Here is a 16,001-nt window from a genome sequence, read left to right on the forward strand (position 1 = left end):
AGGATGGGAAAACAACAGATACTCTGTAACCCATTGATTACCGAGCCAAATGCATACTGGCGTCAAGAGTCTGGCCACATTTATTACATTTTTAGTTAAAAATTTCATTTTAGAGTTATAAAAAAAAAACATGAAAAATGCACCATACATTATTTTAGGAAATATAAAAAATGTGTAGACTATTCCTGCAAGGCGAGGACACATTGTGACCCTAGAATCGGCTTCACTGTATAGATCCATCACATTTGGAGCCAGCCTTAGGTCACCAGACATGGCCTTGTACGATCACAACACCCTGCAAGTTATCACTTACATCATATTTTTACAGCATTTATGTAAAATCAATGTATTCATTAAGATAAGGCCAGGACCACTGCGATTATACCTTTTAATTATATGGGGCCAACACATCTATGACATACCCATGTCTAGGGACAATTCTATAGGACGCCAATCACCCAGAAGAAACCCTTGCAAACAAAAGAAGAACAGACAAACTTTACCTAGATGTTGCCCCAGTTGGATTTGAACCCATGGCTCCAGCCTAGTGAAAGACTAGTGCAACCATTGAGCGACCAAGCCACCCTACTATAAAAAATACCAATTTTATGGGACACCATTTCAACTACCAGTAAAATTTTGGAAAATAGAAGAAACCAGAGCATCCGGGGGACTCTCTCATGATCACTGATTGATTCTCGTAATATGTCATTGGCTACAATCAGGTCACTGTGGAATTGCGATCCATTTTGCCACATTAGGAAAATAAAATAAAAAATACATCCAAATAATCCTAATTAATTTACGTCTAAAATAAAAACTCTGAATATTCTATTCCTAGATTGACGGTAATGCAGTTATTCCTATTTTTGATGCAGAATTTTGGCTCACAAATGCTCCAAAGGGGCCTTCAGGACACAAAGACCTCAGAAGGCCAAAAAATAAAATCATCAATCTTGCAACAAAGTTGTTCAGCAAATATAATCCCATAACGTTGCAAATCTCTGAGCATGCACCGAGGAGAGGAAGGAACAGTCAAGACTTAAAATTTAAGGTACATTTATGAGGCCACATTGTTAAAATATACTGCAACACATTTAGAGTAACGGCCTTTCCGAGACTTGAATTTTAATCAAAGCCAGAAGATTTGCACTTTGGGATATGACGGCCTGTGGAGGAGGAAAAACTCCTTCCAGCTATTTATTCCAAACACCCCCAACATGAGCAAATGTCCTGGGATCAGGCCCCCTGAGCGGAACAGGTAAATCAATCAAACAGGGAGTCACTCAGATCTATCTCTAATAACAACAGAGCCATCTGTGTCCATGTGAGGACTCCGTGAGATCTGGCCTAATCACAATGTCTCCATTAGAACAGCAGGGATATTTATCTAAAATAACGGAATAAATTTTTTTTTTTTTAAATAAATATAAAAAAAAAACATTAAAATTATAGTAATAACTAAAAAAAATGCTCGATTACACTACTATTAATAACTTAATCCTATTACTGATTTAAATGTATTTATAGTTTATAGTTATTGCGACCAACACTCCTACACTTGAACAAGGGGCAAAAATAGCAAAATCCTTTGTGTTGGATCCCCAAATATTAGATTTTAAGCAGTGATGTTACATTACATACATAAATGCAAAACTAAAACGGCAGAAAAGCATAAAACGTGCGCTCTGTTCCACACATGTTAATAAAGCGCACACATTCATGAGACCCTGCTGCCTTAACTGTACTGTTACCTGTAAATTATTTAGTAATCTAGCGAAGGAAATCTAATGAAACCAATATAGTGTAACATTCAAACGTCAGATCTTTTTTTTTCTACTCCACCAGTTTATGAGGTTGTATATCTTACCGCCGTAGCACGTAGTGTTGTTTGCAAAGGAAACAGAAATTAACTTATGTATAAAAGCAAATACATGTTAAAAACCGTCCATGTATCTGAGACCTAAGCGAACAATCAGAACCCCCCCCCCCCCAAAAAAAAACACTGTAAGAGCAGATTATTGGGTTTCTGCATCCACATAATGCTTACTTCTCCTAAATTTTGTGATATTCGGGGGTGGTTGTCCAGGATTAGAAGAACATGTCTGATTTCTTTCACAGCGCCACACCTGTCCATAGGCTGTGTCTGGTATTGCATCTCCATTGAAATGAACGGGGCTGAGCCGCAATACCACACATAACCAGGAGTGTTGCTGTTTTTGTAAAAAAAAATAATCAGATGTGTTTTTCTAATCCTGGACAACTTCTATAATAACTTCATTCCCTCCGAAGCCAAGGCAAGGATAAATGACTTGTATTTTGCACCACCCTTCTTGCGCTTCATGATATGTAAGAGACATCCTCCCATGTACCAACACGAGTTTGGACGTAGGTATATAAACACTACCCATCGGCTTGGTACCCAACTCTGGACTCATGGTCTGAATTTCAACAGTGAGTACTTTAGAAAGTAGGAATAGTATTTTTTTTATTCCCTGAAAGCTCTAATAAGACAAAAAAAGAATTAAAAAAAAAAGGACACACCGTATGTGTAAAGAGACGCATGTAAACAAATAAGCTTAACATGTTAATAAATAATAGAGACATGTACATAGTATTTCAATAAGCAATTGAATAACATAGAATGGAAGGTAGCAATACTCACTCGCTGGAGACGGTGTACTATATCCACTGAGAGGAAGCTGGTGCTGTACTCCGGGCAAAGCTCCTGGAGGGGATACACCACCAAGCATGTGAGGAAAGAAGAAGGCATAATGAGGAACAGGGTATCCATTCATGTGACCTGGCCCAGACGGCGGGCAGGGAGAATCGTTACTAGTCATTGCCAGATGCCCAGTCTACCAGACTGGCTCAAGCCCTTCGAATTTCCATCTATAGCTGCACTAAAGAGGGGATACACCCCCCAAAAGCAAGTGGAAAGGTGCAGTAAATCCAAGGCTCAAAGTTGAGATCCAGCAAGAAATTAACACACTTATAGGATTACTGGCCAAAAATCCCGGTGAAGGTGATAAAGAGTTCTGCAGGCACCCAGTGTCCCATGGACCAGGGATAGAGCAACTTCGGATTTCTTGAAGATGTGATAGGTACTGGACAGGGCAGGAATCACTGCAAGACAAAATCATGAAATCGTAAGAAGCATTCGGACTGAAAGAAAACGACATCTAGAGTTAGCAAAGATAGAAAGACAAAGTTTTATGGTGTATTTTTGAGCTCCTCTGCCATTTAGCCTACAGCTTGCCCATTCATATCGAGAAAACTCTTGACGTTAAGAGACCTCCCTATCCATCATCTGTCAATCCATAATCTTCTTTTTCTAGTACCATCTCCAGTGAACCGCCAGGCCCTTGTTGGCCTTCTGTCACCACCTCAGCCACCTACACCAACCCAAGTCTTGCCAAAGGTCTTCCATCCCTTACCAACCTTCATGTATGTTCCTACTAACGTGTCCTACTACACGTCAATTGAACAGCTGTATACCAAGCCTCAGGGCCTTGAAATTCCACGGACCTGCTCACGTAATGTGTTTTCTTCCCTCAGGTTCGCCACTTTATTTAACATTCCTCTTTTTCTGCTGTCGTGTCTACTTATTCATCATCTTTGATAAATAATACCATCTCTTAACCCCACCTATTGCCTCCTTCACCGTCCCCCACTCATTCTCTCCATTTCTTCACCATCAACCTCCTCGTTGCTTTCCCTGTATGTACACTGGGGGACAGATGCCTGCAGTGTGGGACGCGGCGGATCCATCACGCTGATTATACGCCGGCCGGGAAGGGGGATTTGGGAGGATTTTTTTTTTTTATTATTCTGGGATTCGAGGGTCGTAAATCTCAACGTGGCGTGAGAAAAGACCCGTCCATACAGTTCAATTACACCAAGCGAAAAATGGGGCTATCGAAGATCTGTACAGGAGTCAGAACAAGAGAAAGGCAGTGGGGGGGGGGGGGATGCACGGCAAAGCCAAGACAAATCGAGAAATTGTCAGAAGAGACATTCAGGAAGAAAGAGCAGGACAGACAGTCCGATAAAGATTCGGGGGACAAAAAGGAAAGGGCACAGAATAAAATGAGAAAAGAACAATAAAGAATAGCACAAAGGCTGTAGCGCATACAGGTACACTCCGAGGACAAATACAGAGAAAAGACACAAATATAAAAACGCAGTAGGAGTAGACAACAGTGCCACATAGCAAGAGACACACACATACAGGAGCAGAGAAGAGAAGAGACACATATGCACAGCAAGGAGGCTAGACAGTAAGAGACATGCACAATGGAGGGGGAACACTGCTAAATACATACACAAAGAGGATAGAAGAGACACATATACACAGCGCAGATTGTAAGGAGACATGCACAGTGGAGGGGAACGCTGCTGGAAACACACACATACAAAGCAGAGACATACACACAGCACAGAGGATAGACAACCAGACATGTGCTGTGCCAAAAGAATATAGATATGGACATACATAGAGTGGAGACATACACACAGCACAGAGGATAGACAGCCAGACATGTGCTGTGCCAAAAGAATATAGATATGGACATACATAGAGTGGAGACATACACACAGCACAGAGGATAGACAGCCAGACATGTGCTGTGCCAAAAGAATATAGATATGGACATACATAGGAGTGGAGACATACACACAGCACAGAGGATAGACAGCCGGACATGTGCACTAGCAGGGGAATATAGATGGCAGACATACATACAGAGGATAGACATGTATAGAGATCGGCACACTTAACTGGGGAAATACAGACACAAATAGTGGAAAGACAGAATTATGCACTGTGGAGAGGATACGAAGCCAGAAACACAGGCTGAAGACGCATAGATATCTGCACACACTGCAGAGGATAGACAGACATGCATACTGGAGATGGCGCATAGAGATAAGTACGTAAAAGAAAGCCAACGCAAATAATACACACATAGAAAGAGGACAGACAAGCAGGAAGTGGGACACAAAAATACAGGCAAGCAAATAAACACACAGAAAAAAGGCCAACAAACAAGTACATAAAGGATAGTCCGATATATGCACACACAGATCACATACAGAGATAGAAAGGTGGCAACAAATGCGCCAATAATACAGACGTTCCAACCATTAATGATCAGTCGGAGACAGTTATGTGTAATTATGGAGACAAAATGATTTACATAGTTAGGTACCACTCTACTCCAATAGTCAGGAAATGTAGTAGACTTATAATTTGTGAATATATAAGTCATTGACACTACAATCATATGGTTCAATAACAATTGGCACAGACATTCCCATTGAGAGCAAAGCATATGACAAATACCCGTCGGCAGGGTTCTCCCATGGGAAAATCTTTCCTATTGTAACTAAATACCTCTGTATGAACAGTTTAAAAAGAATTGGTCACTAGAGAGACCTCTGTAAATTAACACAATCAGATGACCCAATATCAGTAAATTAGTGGGTGCAATAGAGCCCACTGAACATTGCCCTGGACTCCTAATATGACTCCTAATAATGGGCTGTAAGAGCATGCTTTATGTAAAACAGAGCATCTTACTTTTTTGGTCAGGTGAACCCTCTCGATCAGTCAGCCAAGGGGTCCATGCTGTTTTACATACAGCGTGCATTTACAGCCCGACAAGTTTAGTCAGGTGGCTGACAAACACATTTTTGTATTGTAGTGATATTTTTACTTTAGATACAAATCAGATATAACGTTGCACTCAGTTGAAATTATTCTGATGATCCCCCTTCACGCTATGCAGGACACGTGCATGTCCACTTTTATTTGCATCACAGACTTTGCCGTTATCATTGCACACATGTTATATCAACTGATAAAATCGAAAGGTGGCCATACACCTTAGATAGCTGGCGGACCAACGCTCTTTTGACTGACAGCTACTCCTCCTGATCCCGCCATATACACGCAAGCTCAACTGTGAATAAATTTGTACTCAATGGGGAGAGGGAAGTAAAAGGTCCTCTTACATGGCCCGATTTTGGCCTTGAAAATGAGCGCCAATCGATGAGACCGCTCGTTGATCGGCTGTCGTTCTCACATGATGGTTACAACGATCGTTTGTCCCCATGCATTTCCATCATGTTAGTGGCACATCTTCCACCGGGAGATATTTTGCTGACTAGCAACCATTTTATCGGCTGCATAAGCAAGCAGATCAGCGATGAATGAACGTTTGCTCGTTCATCGGCTAATCGTTGCTCTGTTTACACAGGGCAATGATTGGGAACGAGATTTCATATGAACACTTGGTTTGCCCGATCATTGGCCTGTGTATAAGGGCCTTTACTTCATACCAGGCTCCATTGGTGGTGGCTTATCTCCTGTGAGAACAAGGGATCGGGCGTGTTTCAGCCGCCGTTCATCTAATATGTATAGGCACCTTAAAAGGTTAGCTATGTAGCAACCTATGAATATAGATGGATTCCAAATGGGGTTGTCTTCTGCATGACTTTTGGTACCCTGTTGTTGTAGGTAGGGGCCCATTATTGTGTTAGAACCAGGGAACACCAGAGGATCCTCTGGTGGGTGAGTTTGACCCATGTCTGGCAGAAGAACATTATATGATCGGGAGAACTTATACAAACGCTCAGAGGATAGACAAACAAGAGGCTTAAGGGAGATGAAGGAACCATATGAAGGGTGGTAGAGGCAATAAAATACAAAAGTGGTAATGAGACAGGCAGAAACCTTGTTTTTTGTTTTGGTAACAGACCCCATCGGCTATTTAATATTATGGAAAAAGAGGCTCTACTTGGTTGGATTTTTTTTGTCAATCCTCTATTGTTTTCCCAAGGGATAACCAGCAAATAGGTGCATCTGGTGGATCCTGATACCCGCCAGCCAAACAACGTTCAGACCAAAGTTGTCTAAAGGACCCTCTACACTGGCCAATGCTCGGGTAAACAAGCGTTCATATGAAGGCTCATTCCAGATTATTGCCCTGTGTAAAGAGGGCAACGATAAACCAATGAAAGAGCAAATGTTCGTTCATCAGCTGATCGTATCGTTTGTGCAGCAATAAATATGATCGTTGACGTCAATATCCAGCTTCACAGACAGACATAAGCAGGTATAGTGCGAGACCGGGACAAAGACACATGAGCACGGGGCAAAGGTCGGTTTACAGGGAGCACGACCCAGTAAGTGATTACCGAGTAAAGGAAATAGTTACTCCTTTTTACACATCGTATTTTAAAAATTCCTGAGATTTGAAGTAAATATCCCAGTGATAATTTTAATTACTACACATGCACAATCAATCAACCAAGTAATAAAACCCCCCTAAAAAAAACATTACACTCTCATTTACACAGAGTGATTATCATTATGAATGCTTATTGTTCTGTTATGGTTCGCACTGGACCAATAATGGCTGTGTGAATGGGCCTTAAGAGACCAACAGATATGAGACGGGCAAAAGATATTATAAATCGATAAGAAGAATCGGCACTGGAAATACCAGACCAACCAGACAAAATCAAGATTTCTGTAACTTTGAGAATTGCCTAACACATTGTGCAAATGTCCTATTAGCTGGCATGAAGTCAGTCGACACTCCAGACAAGGAAGTAGTTAAAATCCCATCAAGATAGCCTTGATAATCATATGCCGAATGTGAAGCCTACCACAAAGCGTTCCTCCTACCATCAGCAAATTAGAAGAGCTTCACTTATTCCAACATCAGGAATTAAAGCCCAAAGCTGACCACACACATTGGATGAAAGTACGCAAGACCCCCGAATTTTTGCAAGATCGGCTAACCATCTAATGTGTATAACAGTCTCGTCGTGGGAAAGAAGCAGTGGAAGACACAGAGAGGAGAAGGCCCTAATGCCCAAACACTATATGGGCTCCTTGCTCACCACAGAGTATCCCCCTATGTCTCTCTAAAGCTCTGTTCACATCTGCGTTGGAGGCTGTTAGGGGCCTCTGTCGCAGATCCGACAGAGATTACTGAAACCAATAGTACTGCACTATGGTTTCCAGTAAAATTACGGACATACTGCCGACAGAACCCATTAAAGTCAGTGGTGTCCGTGATGCAACGGAACCATCGCTTCCGATTTTTATTTCTTCTGCTCCTATGTCGGAGCAGCACAACGGAAAGCAACGACGCAGTTGCGAACCCAGCTTAAGGGTAAGGGCCTGTGCACATCACTGTTCGCTTTCCGTTTCCGGGGTTCCGTCTGAGGTTTCCGTCAGGTCGACTGCGTTATTGACTCCGTCGTTAAAACGGAAACCTCCCGAAATGGTGACGAACGGAAACCATTAGCAATGTTTCCGTCACCATTGATATCAATGGTGACTGAAACGGTAGCTGTGGTTTCAGTTTGACTTTCCGTTGCGGGGTTCACCCGACGGAAACCTCAGACGGAACGGAAAGCCAACGCTGATGTGAACAGGCCCTTAGTCACAGGCGTCAGATTTTGTTTCTGAAATTTTTTGTGATTGAAAACCAGTTCCATTCATCTGTATGAAACTTTTAGAAATCCTTGCACCAGCTGCAGAAACAACCCCATTCAGATGGATGTAACAGATTTTCAGTCACAGAAAAGTTTAGACGCAAAATCTGCTGCCTGTGACTGCATCCTAATAGTCTCTTACATGCAATTCAATAGACAGTAATTGTATAACCTTACCTACTGGGTCCCTGTGCAAATGGCACATATGGTATATGCTCCGTGGAGAAGAAGGATCAGACACATTAGAGGTATCTTATTCGCCTCTTCTCACTGAAATGAACGGGAATGCTCAGCCAAGAAAGTCGCATTGCAAAAAAAAAAAAAAAAAAATGTCTGTTTTTTTTTCTCAAAGTAGTTATAGCAAATATTCCTAGAACTAGACCTACGCAGGACGGCACTGCAATACCGCTATAAAATGCCACAGAAGCAAAAAACACTGCATATGAACGCACAATGGAAAACTTGTAGTTGCCGTCTTCAATAACCAGGCTTCATTTTTTTTTCTTCTTGACTGGTTCACATTGCTTAGAACACGGAGTTGACACCTCTCGATATAGCTTCATAATAGTCTTTATGTATGGGGTCCACTATCTATATCTTCTTACCGCATTGAGAACGACAAATGTTTTATGTGGCAAGTAAAAATAATGAGAAACAGAAAAAAACATCATAATTGTCAAGGGCTGATCCAAGGAAGGCAGATTGCTCCGATACAAAATATTCGTGAAAATAAATATGTAAATGCGGCAAGAGAAGCATGTAAGAGTATGAGATGAGAAACTGGAGCAGACGTAAAGTGACCAGGCCGCGCCACTTTCATACACAATGCCAGGCTGTGCTTGTCCTAAAACGGCCTTGCAAGACACATTTTAATAGGTTCTGCATGAAAGCCGAGTCTGGAAACACAACCCCAATCCTCAACTGCTGGCGTCGGGCCAGGCTTTCCCAGAACACTGCTGTTTAAAGGGATACCAAACTATTTTTTTCTGCTTTTTATAGGACCACTAAATGTAAGAAGCCAATTGCTAAAAAAATGACTTGTAACATTTACAAATATGAATGCAAAATTTTGCGGTGACTTGTATGAACTATAAAAACGCTGATCAGGGGGGAGGGGGGCGGATTTTTTTTCTCATCAGTATTTTTGTGTATGTAATCTAATGTGAAACTTGCATTACCGGCACTGGGTGTACGGCGTAGGGGTTTCCCCAGAGAGATGACAGAAAACTATCTGGAAAGTATAATGCAATACCTGAGGAGCACTAAACCTAGAGAACGAAGGGCTGTTTTACACGAGCAGATATTCTACCTGGTAAATGTGTGCTGATCGACGATACAGAATGTCGTTCAGCGCTCGTTTGCTCCATTTAATCGGGACAATGATTTGAGCGTCAGGGGACGAACGATCGTTAATATGACCGTTAGTCCCCATACGTTTGCATCCATTTTTCTGGTCGCATAAAAGAACTGATCAGCCGATGAACAAGCGTTTGCTCATTTGTCGGATGATCGATGCCCGATTTACACAGGATAATGGTCGAGAACAAGAATTTGAGCGGTCTTTACCATATCAAATGAGGCTGTGGTGCAATACAAACAACAACCATAGACAAAAGTGGCGCTATTTCTGAAAAAAAAAAAAAAAGTGGACTATTTTAGTCTAATATCAGACAATCCCTTTAAGGTGATAAGAGAAAAAAGGAAAGCAGACAGACGTGAAGACTATGATTTTATGGAATGATAATATATTCTAGACAACCAATGGAGGGTTCCTGAAAGAAAACGAGTAAACTTGTAGTTCCACATAAGCATGGCAGACAAGGTATTTTAGGAGTGCTAGACGACAAATCTGGGAGGACCATCCCAAATGAAGGTCAGTTGTACAAGATGAATCGCGTGTCATGGCTTTGGCACAATTTAATTTGCATGACTTCTCACCTTGAGGGCTTATTCAGACGAACGGGATATACGTCCGTGCAACGCGCGTGATTTTCACGCGTGTCGCACAGACCTATATTAGTCTATGGGGCCGTGCAGACAGGTGCGTGATTTTTACGCAGAGAAAAAGTCACGACATGTCCGTTCTTTGGGCGTATTTCGTGCATCACGCACCCATTGAAGTCAATGGGTGCGTGAAAATCACTCATACCACACGGAAGCACTTCCGTGGGACGAGCGTGATTCGCGCAACAGCTGTGAAAAGGATGAATGAAGACAGAAAAGCACCACGTGCTTTTCTGTTTACAAACATCCAAACGGAGTGTCATAATGATGGCGGCTGCGCGAAAAGCATGCAGCTGCGCATCATACAGGGCTGACACATGGAGCTGTTAAGTGCCTTTTGCGCGGGCAAAACGCACACGCTCGTGTGAATCCGGCCTGAGTCACATTTCACTGAAGTTAATAAAAAACAAATCATGTGACTGTCTTTGTACGAACCCCCTACCCCATCTCATTTATATTGCAGTGAGATGGTCGGGGGCACTAAACCTATAATTTAGACAAAGAAAAAAAAAAAGAACAAGAAACAAACTCACATAATCTCCTGTTCTATTTGTCATAGTCAAAACGTGAAAAATAAAAATGTAGAATTCTCTTAGGAGCCAGCCACGTTTCCTCCCCCCTCCCTCTCATGATCGTGAATTAGGTGGGGGGCTGCATACGGTTTGTCTACGCTGTGTGGACATTTAGCTGGAAGAAGTCTCCTAAATTACCAATAGTGCTAAATAGATGCAGTAACAATACTGGCAGTAGCACAATTAGTACACACATAGTGGCACCAGCAGTAGAACTAGAACACATAGTGGTACCAGCAGTAGAACTAGAACACATAGTGGTACCAGCAGTAGAACTAGAACACATAGTGGCACCAGCAGTAGAACTAGAATACATAGTGGCACCAGCAGTAGAACTAGAATACATAGTGGCACAAGCAGTAGAACTAGAACACATAGTGGGTACCAGCAGTAGAACTAGAACACATAGTGGTACCAGCAGTAGAACTAGAACACATAGTGGCACCAGCAGTAGAACTAGAACACACAGTGGCACCAGCAGTAGAACTAGAACACACAGTGGCACCAGCAGTAGAGCACACAGTGGCACCAGCAGTAGAACTAGAACACATAGTGGCACCAGCAGTAGAACTAGAACACATAGTGGCACCAGCAGTAGAACTATAACACATAGTGGCACCAGCAGTAGAGCACACAGTGGCACCAGCAGTAGAAATAGAACACATAGTGGCACCAGCAGTAGAGTGCATAGTGGCACCAGCAGAAGAGCACACAGTGGCACCAGCAGTAGAACACACAGTGGCACCAGCAGTAGAACACACAGTGGCACCAGCAGTAGAACACACAGTGGCACCAGCAGTAGAACACACAGTGGCACCAGCAGTAGAACACATAGTGGCACCAGCAGTAGAACACATAGTGGCACCAGCAGTAGAACACATAGTGGCACCAGCAGTAGAACTAGAACATATAGTGGCACCAGCAGTAGAGCGCATAGTGGCACCAGCAGCAGAGCTAGAACACATAGTGGCATAGTACATGGCAGAAGCAATCTTACAGAAGCAGCATACATATACCATTGTCCCAATACTATCAGGACAGTAGTGTTTACACAGGCAATTGGGGCCTCCATTACAACTCTACGGTAAAAGTCACCCAACTTTCCTAGAGTGTTAATTCCACCTATGTCGCTGCATAAATAGGCAGATTTGTCTGTCAGGTCTTTTGGAAAAATGGGTAATAAACAACGTGGAGGTATACAGGAAATGAAACTGGATATGTAGTATATTGTCCCGACGCTGTATGCATGAATTGATACTAAATAGTATCAAGGTAGTTTTGTGTATATTAAGCTAAATTGACACTGTGCTCATATTGTGCGCTTGGCGTATGCCCTGGGAAAACTCCCATCCCATGTCAAATATATCCATAGGCTCCCCTTCATCTGACAGAGGCTAAAAGAGTGTCCATTTGTCCGGCGGGCATAGGTCAGTATACTTTCTATTATACTGTATGGAAAAGTGTAGTCTGCTGCTATATTCCATACAGAAGCATACCGGAAAAAACTTAGATCGTGCAGTATGTATATATATATATTTTTTAACATGGTGGTAGCCTACAGGCGATAAATGCCACTGTATGCTTACACAGCGGCATCCATTGGAGGCATACATTCGGAAATACTTTTACCTTCAGAATGTTTATACCAAGTGTGGCTTCCATTACATCTCCGCAGAGGTTAGTACCCAGCGTTCCCAAACTGCAGAATGCCAGATCTGCCAAGTTAAGCACTGATAAATCCCAAATCTCATATCAAAACTAGTCAGATTTACTATCCAGGAGCCTGAAAAAGATGGGTATGAATACCTGTAAAGCGGTCTCTGCACTGTAGCATAGCTAGGCAGATTTGCCATTCAGTGTACCAAGAAGGCTGGGTAGCAAACCATGATGAGTTGTAACAAACTGCTGGATACTAAATCTATCGAAAACAATATTCCTCCTCGCTTCCAAATTGCCTTTGGCTTTCAGTAATCTGGAAAAGCTGGGTAACTTGCACAAAGGGTATGTTCAGTTCCGCTGCAGATTTTTGTTATGTTTTCTTGCAAAAATAAAATAAAAGTATATAACCATAGTCGCCATTCATAAACAACTCAACACAAAGTAAATGAAAACAACAAACATATAAAACTCTCATTCTTGCCTTGCAGCTGCACTGATTCCCTGCTGCTTCAGGTCCTTCATCATTGCCCAGCTAACTATGTCCATTATAGTCAATGGAGGCTAAGCCCCGCCCCATTCCACTAACTTCCAGTTCAGCAGTGATGTCATGTGGGTGCACACTGCTGACACCAGCCGTTCCTCAGCCCAAATAAAGGAAACTGGGAGGAAAGGGCTCCCTGTGTCTGCAGCTTGCTGAAAATCTTGCACGCTTATCTATAAAGGGACATTTTTTTATATATGTATTTATATTTTTATGTTTAGGCCTTGTTCACACACTGCAGATTTGCATGCATAAGCCAAAACCAGAATTGGATCCAGGAGAGCATACCTATAAGGCCTTCCTTTATATATTTCTTCTGTTTAGGTTCCGTTCCTGGTTTTGGCTTAAAAAAAGACATGCAAAAACAGCACTGTGAGAACAAGGCCTAATTGTAACTAAGTTGTGCCAAAGCTGCAGTCAAATGCCAGCTTGGCATGACTTAAACAGGCTGTACATAGGGCAATATGGCTCCCACAGGAAGAGTGTGCCAATATTTTTGACAGACCGGTATACACACACAGAAAAAAAATATTCCTGTGGGAAATAAGGACTCTGGCCGATGGAGCATTTTTTTGTCTGAACGGGTCAGAAACCTTTGGCACTACAGCTGTTGTGGAACTACAATTCCCAGAATGCACTGGCAGCCAAAGGCTTTATTATTCCAGACAAAGACTGTTAGGGCATTCTGGGAATTGTAGTTTTACAACAGCTGGAGTGCCGAAGGTTTCTGACCCCTGTACTAGGCAATGGCTGGTTGGGCACCCTAGGACTTTTGGTTCCATATAGGACTGGCCTGTATTCTTATGGTGTTATTATGATGCACTGGTTGCCAAGCACCGCTTTAAGTTTTTATTTTGTCTCTTTCAATTGCGCGAATTATGACAAAATTGTTTCACTTCCTATTACGATAGAGCTTACATATAGCTTATTGCACACGTTGCTTTTACTTTATAAGATTTATGCAAGAAGTCAGGAATTCTTACAACACTTCTGACAAAAATATGTAGCAAACAAACGTGGCTTGATGTATTGTTTGACATTTACTGTACCGAAGAGATTTCTCAAACACATATATTACCGGTTCACCAGGGAACAAAAGAGTTAAGTCAGTCTGTCTCGTACATTCCCCATAAAATTTTAGGAGATTCCCCATAGACATAGCAAACTTACAAATGCATACACCAACTACTCACACAAAAGGGCAGGGAGCGTTTCTTCTGCTGCAGTTTGATAGCACAGGCTCTCCCCCACCCACGGCTGTAACCCTTTCATCGCCTTGTTAGTGGTATGAGTGGGAGAATGGGGCCAGGCTTGGCCGAGCCTTACCTAAAATTAAATCTGGGTTTAGGAGATGTATGGACAGCGGCCAGACATACATACTAAGGATGGGGGAAGGAAAAGGAGGCCCAGAGGTTGGAGAGAGGAGTGAAAAATGGGACCTGGAGAATAATATATTATGAGGAAGACAGATGCTCCGGCCTCTGGAAATCTACACTGTGCTAATACGCCTGCCATGATGCAGATCCAAGACGCTTACATTTGGAGCATCTGAGGGTATATTAGGATCAGTGTACACGTCTATAGTCTTTATTTACGGATATCTATATTATACTCTATGGCGTATTAATATAGTGCACAGTATATGGTACCTGCGCTAGACCCAAATAACACAAATGCCCCATTCATGTTGTTTTATGTCCTCGAGTAAAACGCGTTCGGGTGTATATACACGAGTCATTTTTGTAATCACGACAAAAACGCTCCAATTTTGTAAGCACCGCCGCAATATTTGCTACGGTTACAAAAAATTGCAGAAAAAAAACACGCCAAAAACGACTCCTGTAAATGCATCCTTACTTCCGTACGTCAGTGGGAATACATGTGTGCATGATTACTGCTCCTCGCTCACCCTCCACCCGTCTGCTCTCTCCCCGCTCTCCTTTCTTGTTTTCAGATGTTTGGCCTGGAGATTCTCTCCAGGAAGTTGGTGTTCCTTCCCCTCTAGAGAGAGCCAAAGAGAAGGGGGTGGGAGAGAAAAAGAGAAGACAGACAGAAAGGGGAAAGTGGGAGAGAGTGAGGGGGAAAGTGGAGAGGAGTAAAGGTGTGAGATGGGTAGGAAAGCAAGGGAAGAAAAGGGAAATGAGCAGTGAGGAAAGATGGGACAGATGGCACAGGAATTAGTAAGACGTAGATAGGGCAATAAGGAGTGATGAGCACAAAGGGCAGATGTGCATTGCAGGGAGGGGGCATGAGAAATTGGTCTCAGCAGAGTATATAGGGGTCCTTCGGAAATAAATATATCTATGACTGAGCACTAGACCTGCTCAGTTCCTCAAAATACACTCTGATAATATAGGTGTCCAAAAGCTGGACTTTAAGTAAGCTTACCTCGATATATTTGCTGGCCATGTAATGGATTATTTCTACTATATTAGATTTATTTTTTTTTAAAGCAAATTCTTGTCACCCCTTTTTATATTCCAGATACCCCGTGGCCGATGTACCTGGCAGCTTTTTTCCTGTACTCCTCCTGAGAGGTTGTAAGTTTCTGTCTTGTGTTCTTATGTAAGGCCGGCTTTATGGTCCAAGACTGCAGGAGGGGATAAGTGTAGTAAATTTAAGGCCCTTTTACACGGGCCAGTGATCGGGCAAACAAGTGCTCATATAAACGCTCGTTCCCAATCATTGGCCTCTGTAAACAACAGGGCAACGAT

The 16,001-nt window shown here is 42.4% G+C and overlaps 1 protein-coding gene across 2 annotated transcripts in view; it reads right to left on the reverse strand.

Annotated features, from left to right (window-relative positions):
* Positions 1 to 16,001, reverse strand: part of RARA (retinoic acid receptor alpha) — a 117,513-nt gene that overhangs the window by 65,956 nt on the left and 35,556 nt on the right. For both annotated transcript variants that reach the window (XM_075845947.1, XM_075845946.1), the window contains exon 2: positions 2,666 to 3,126. In XM_075845947.1, the coding sequence (XP_075702062.1) occupies positions 2,666 to 2,843 (178 nt within the window). In that variant the 5' untranslated portion in view covers positions 2,844 to 3,126. The remainder of the gene's footprint in view (positions 1 to 2,665; positions 3,127 to 16,001) is intronic.

Source organism: Rhinoderma darwinii, chromosome 13 (assembly GCF_050947455.1).
Source record: "Rhinoderma darwinii isolate aRhiDar2 chromosome 13, aRhiDar2.hap1, whole genome shotgun sequence".
In the NCBI taxonomy this organism is placed as follows: domain Eukaryota; kingdom Metazoa; phylum Chordata; class Amphibia; order Anura; family Rhinodermatidae; genus Rhinoderma; species Rhinoderma darwinii.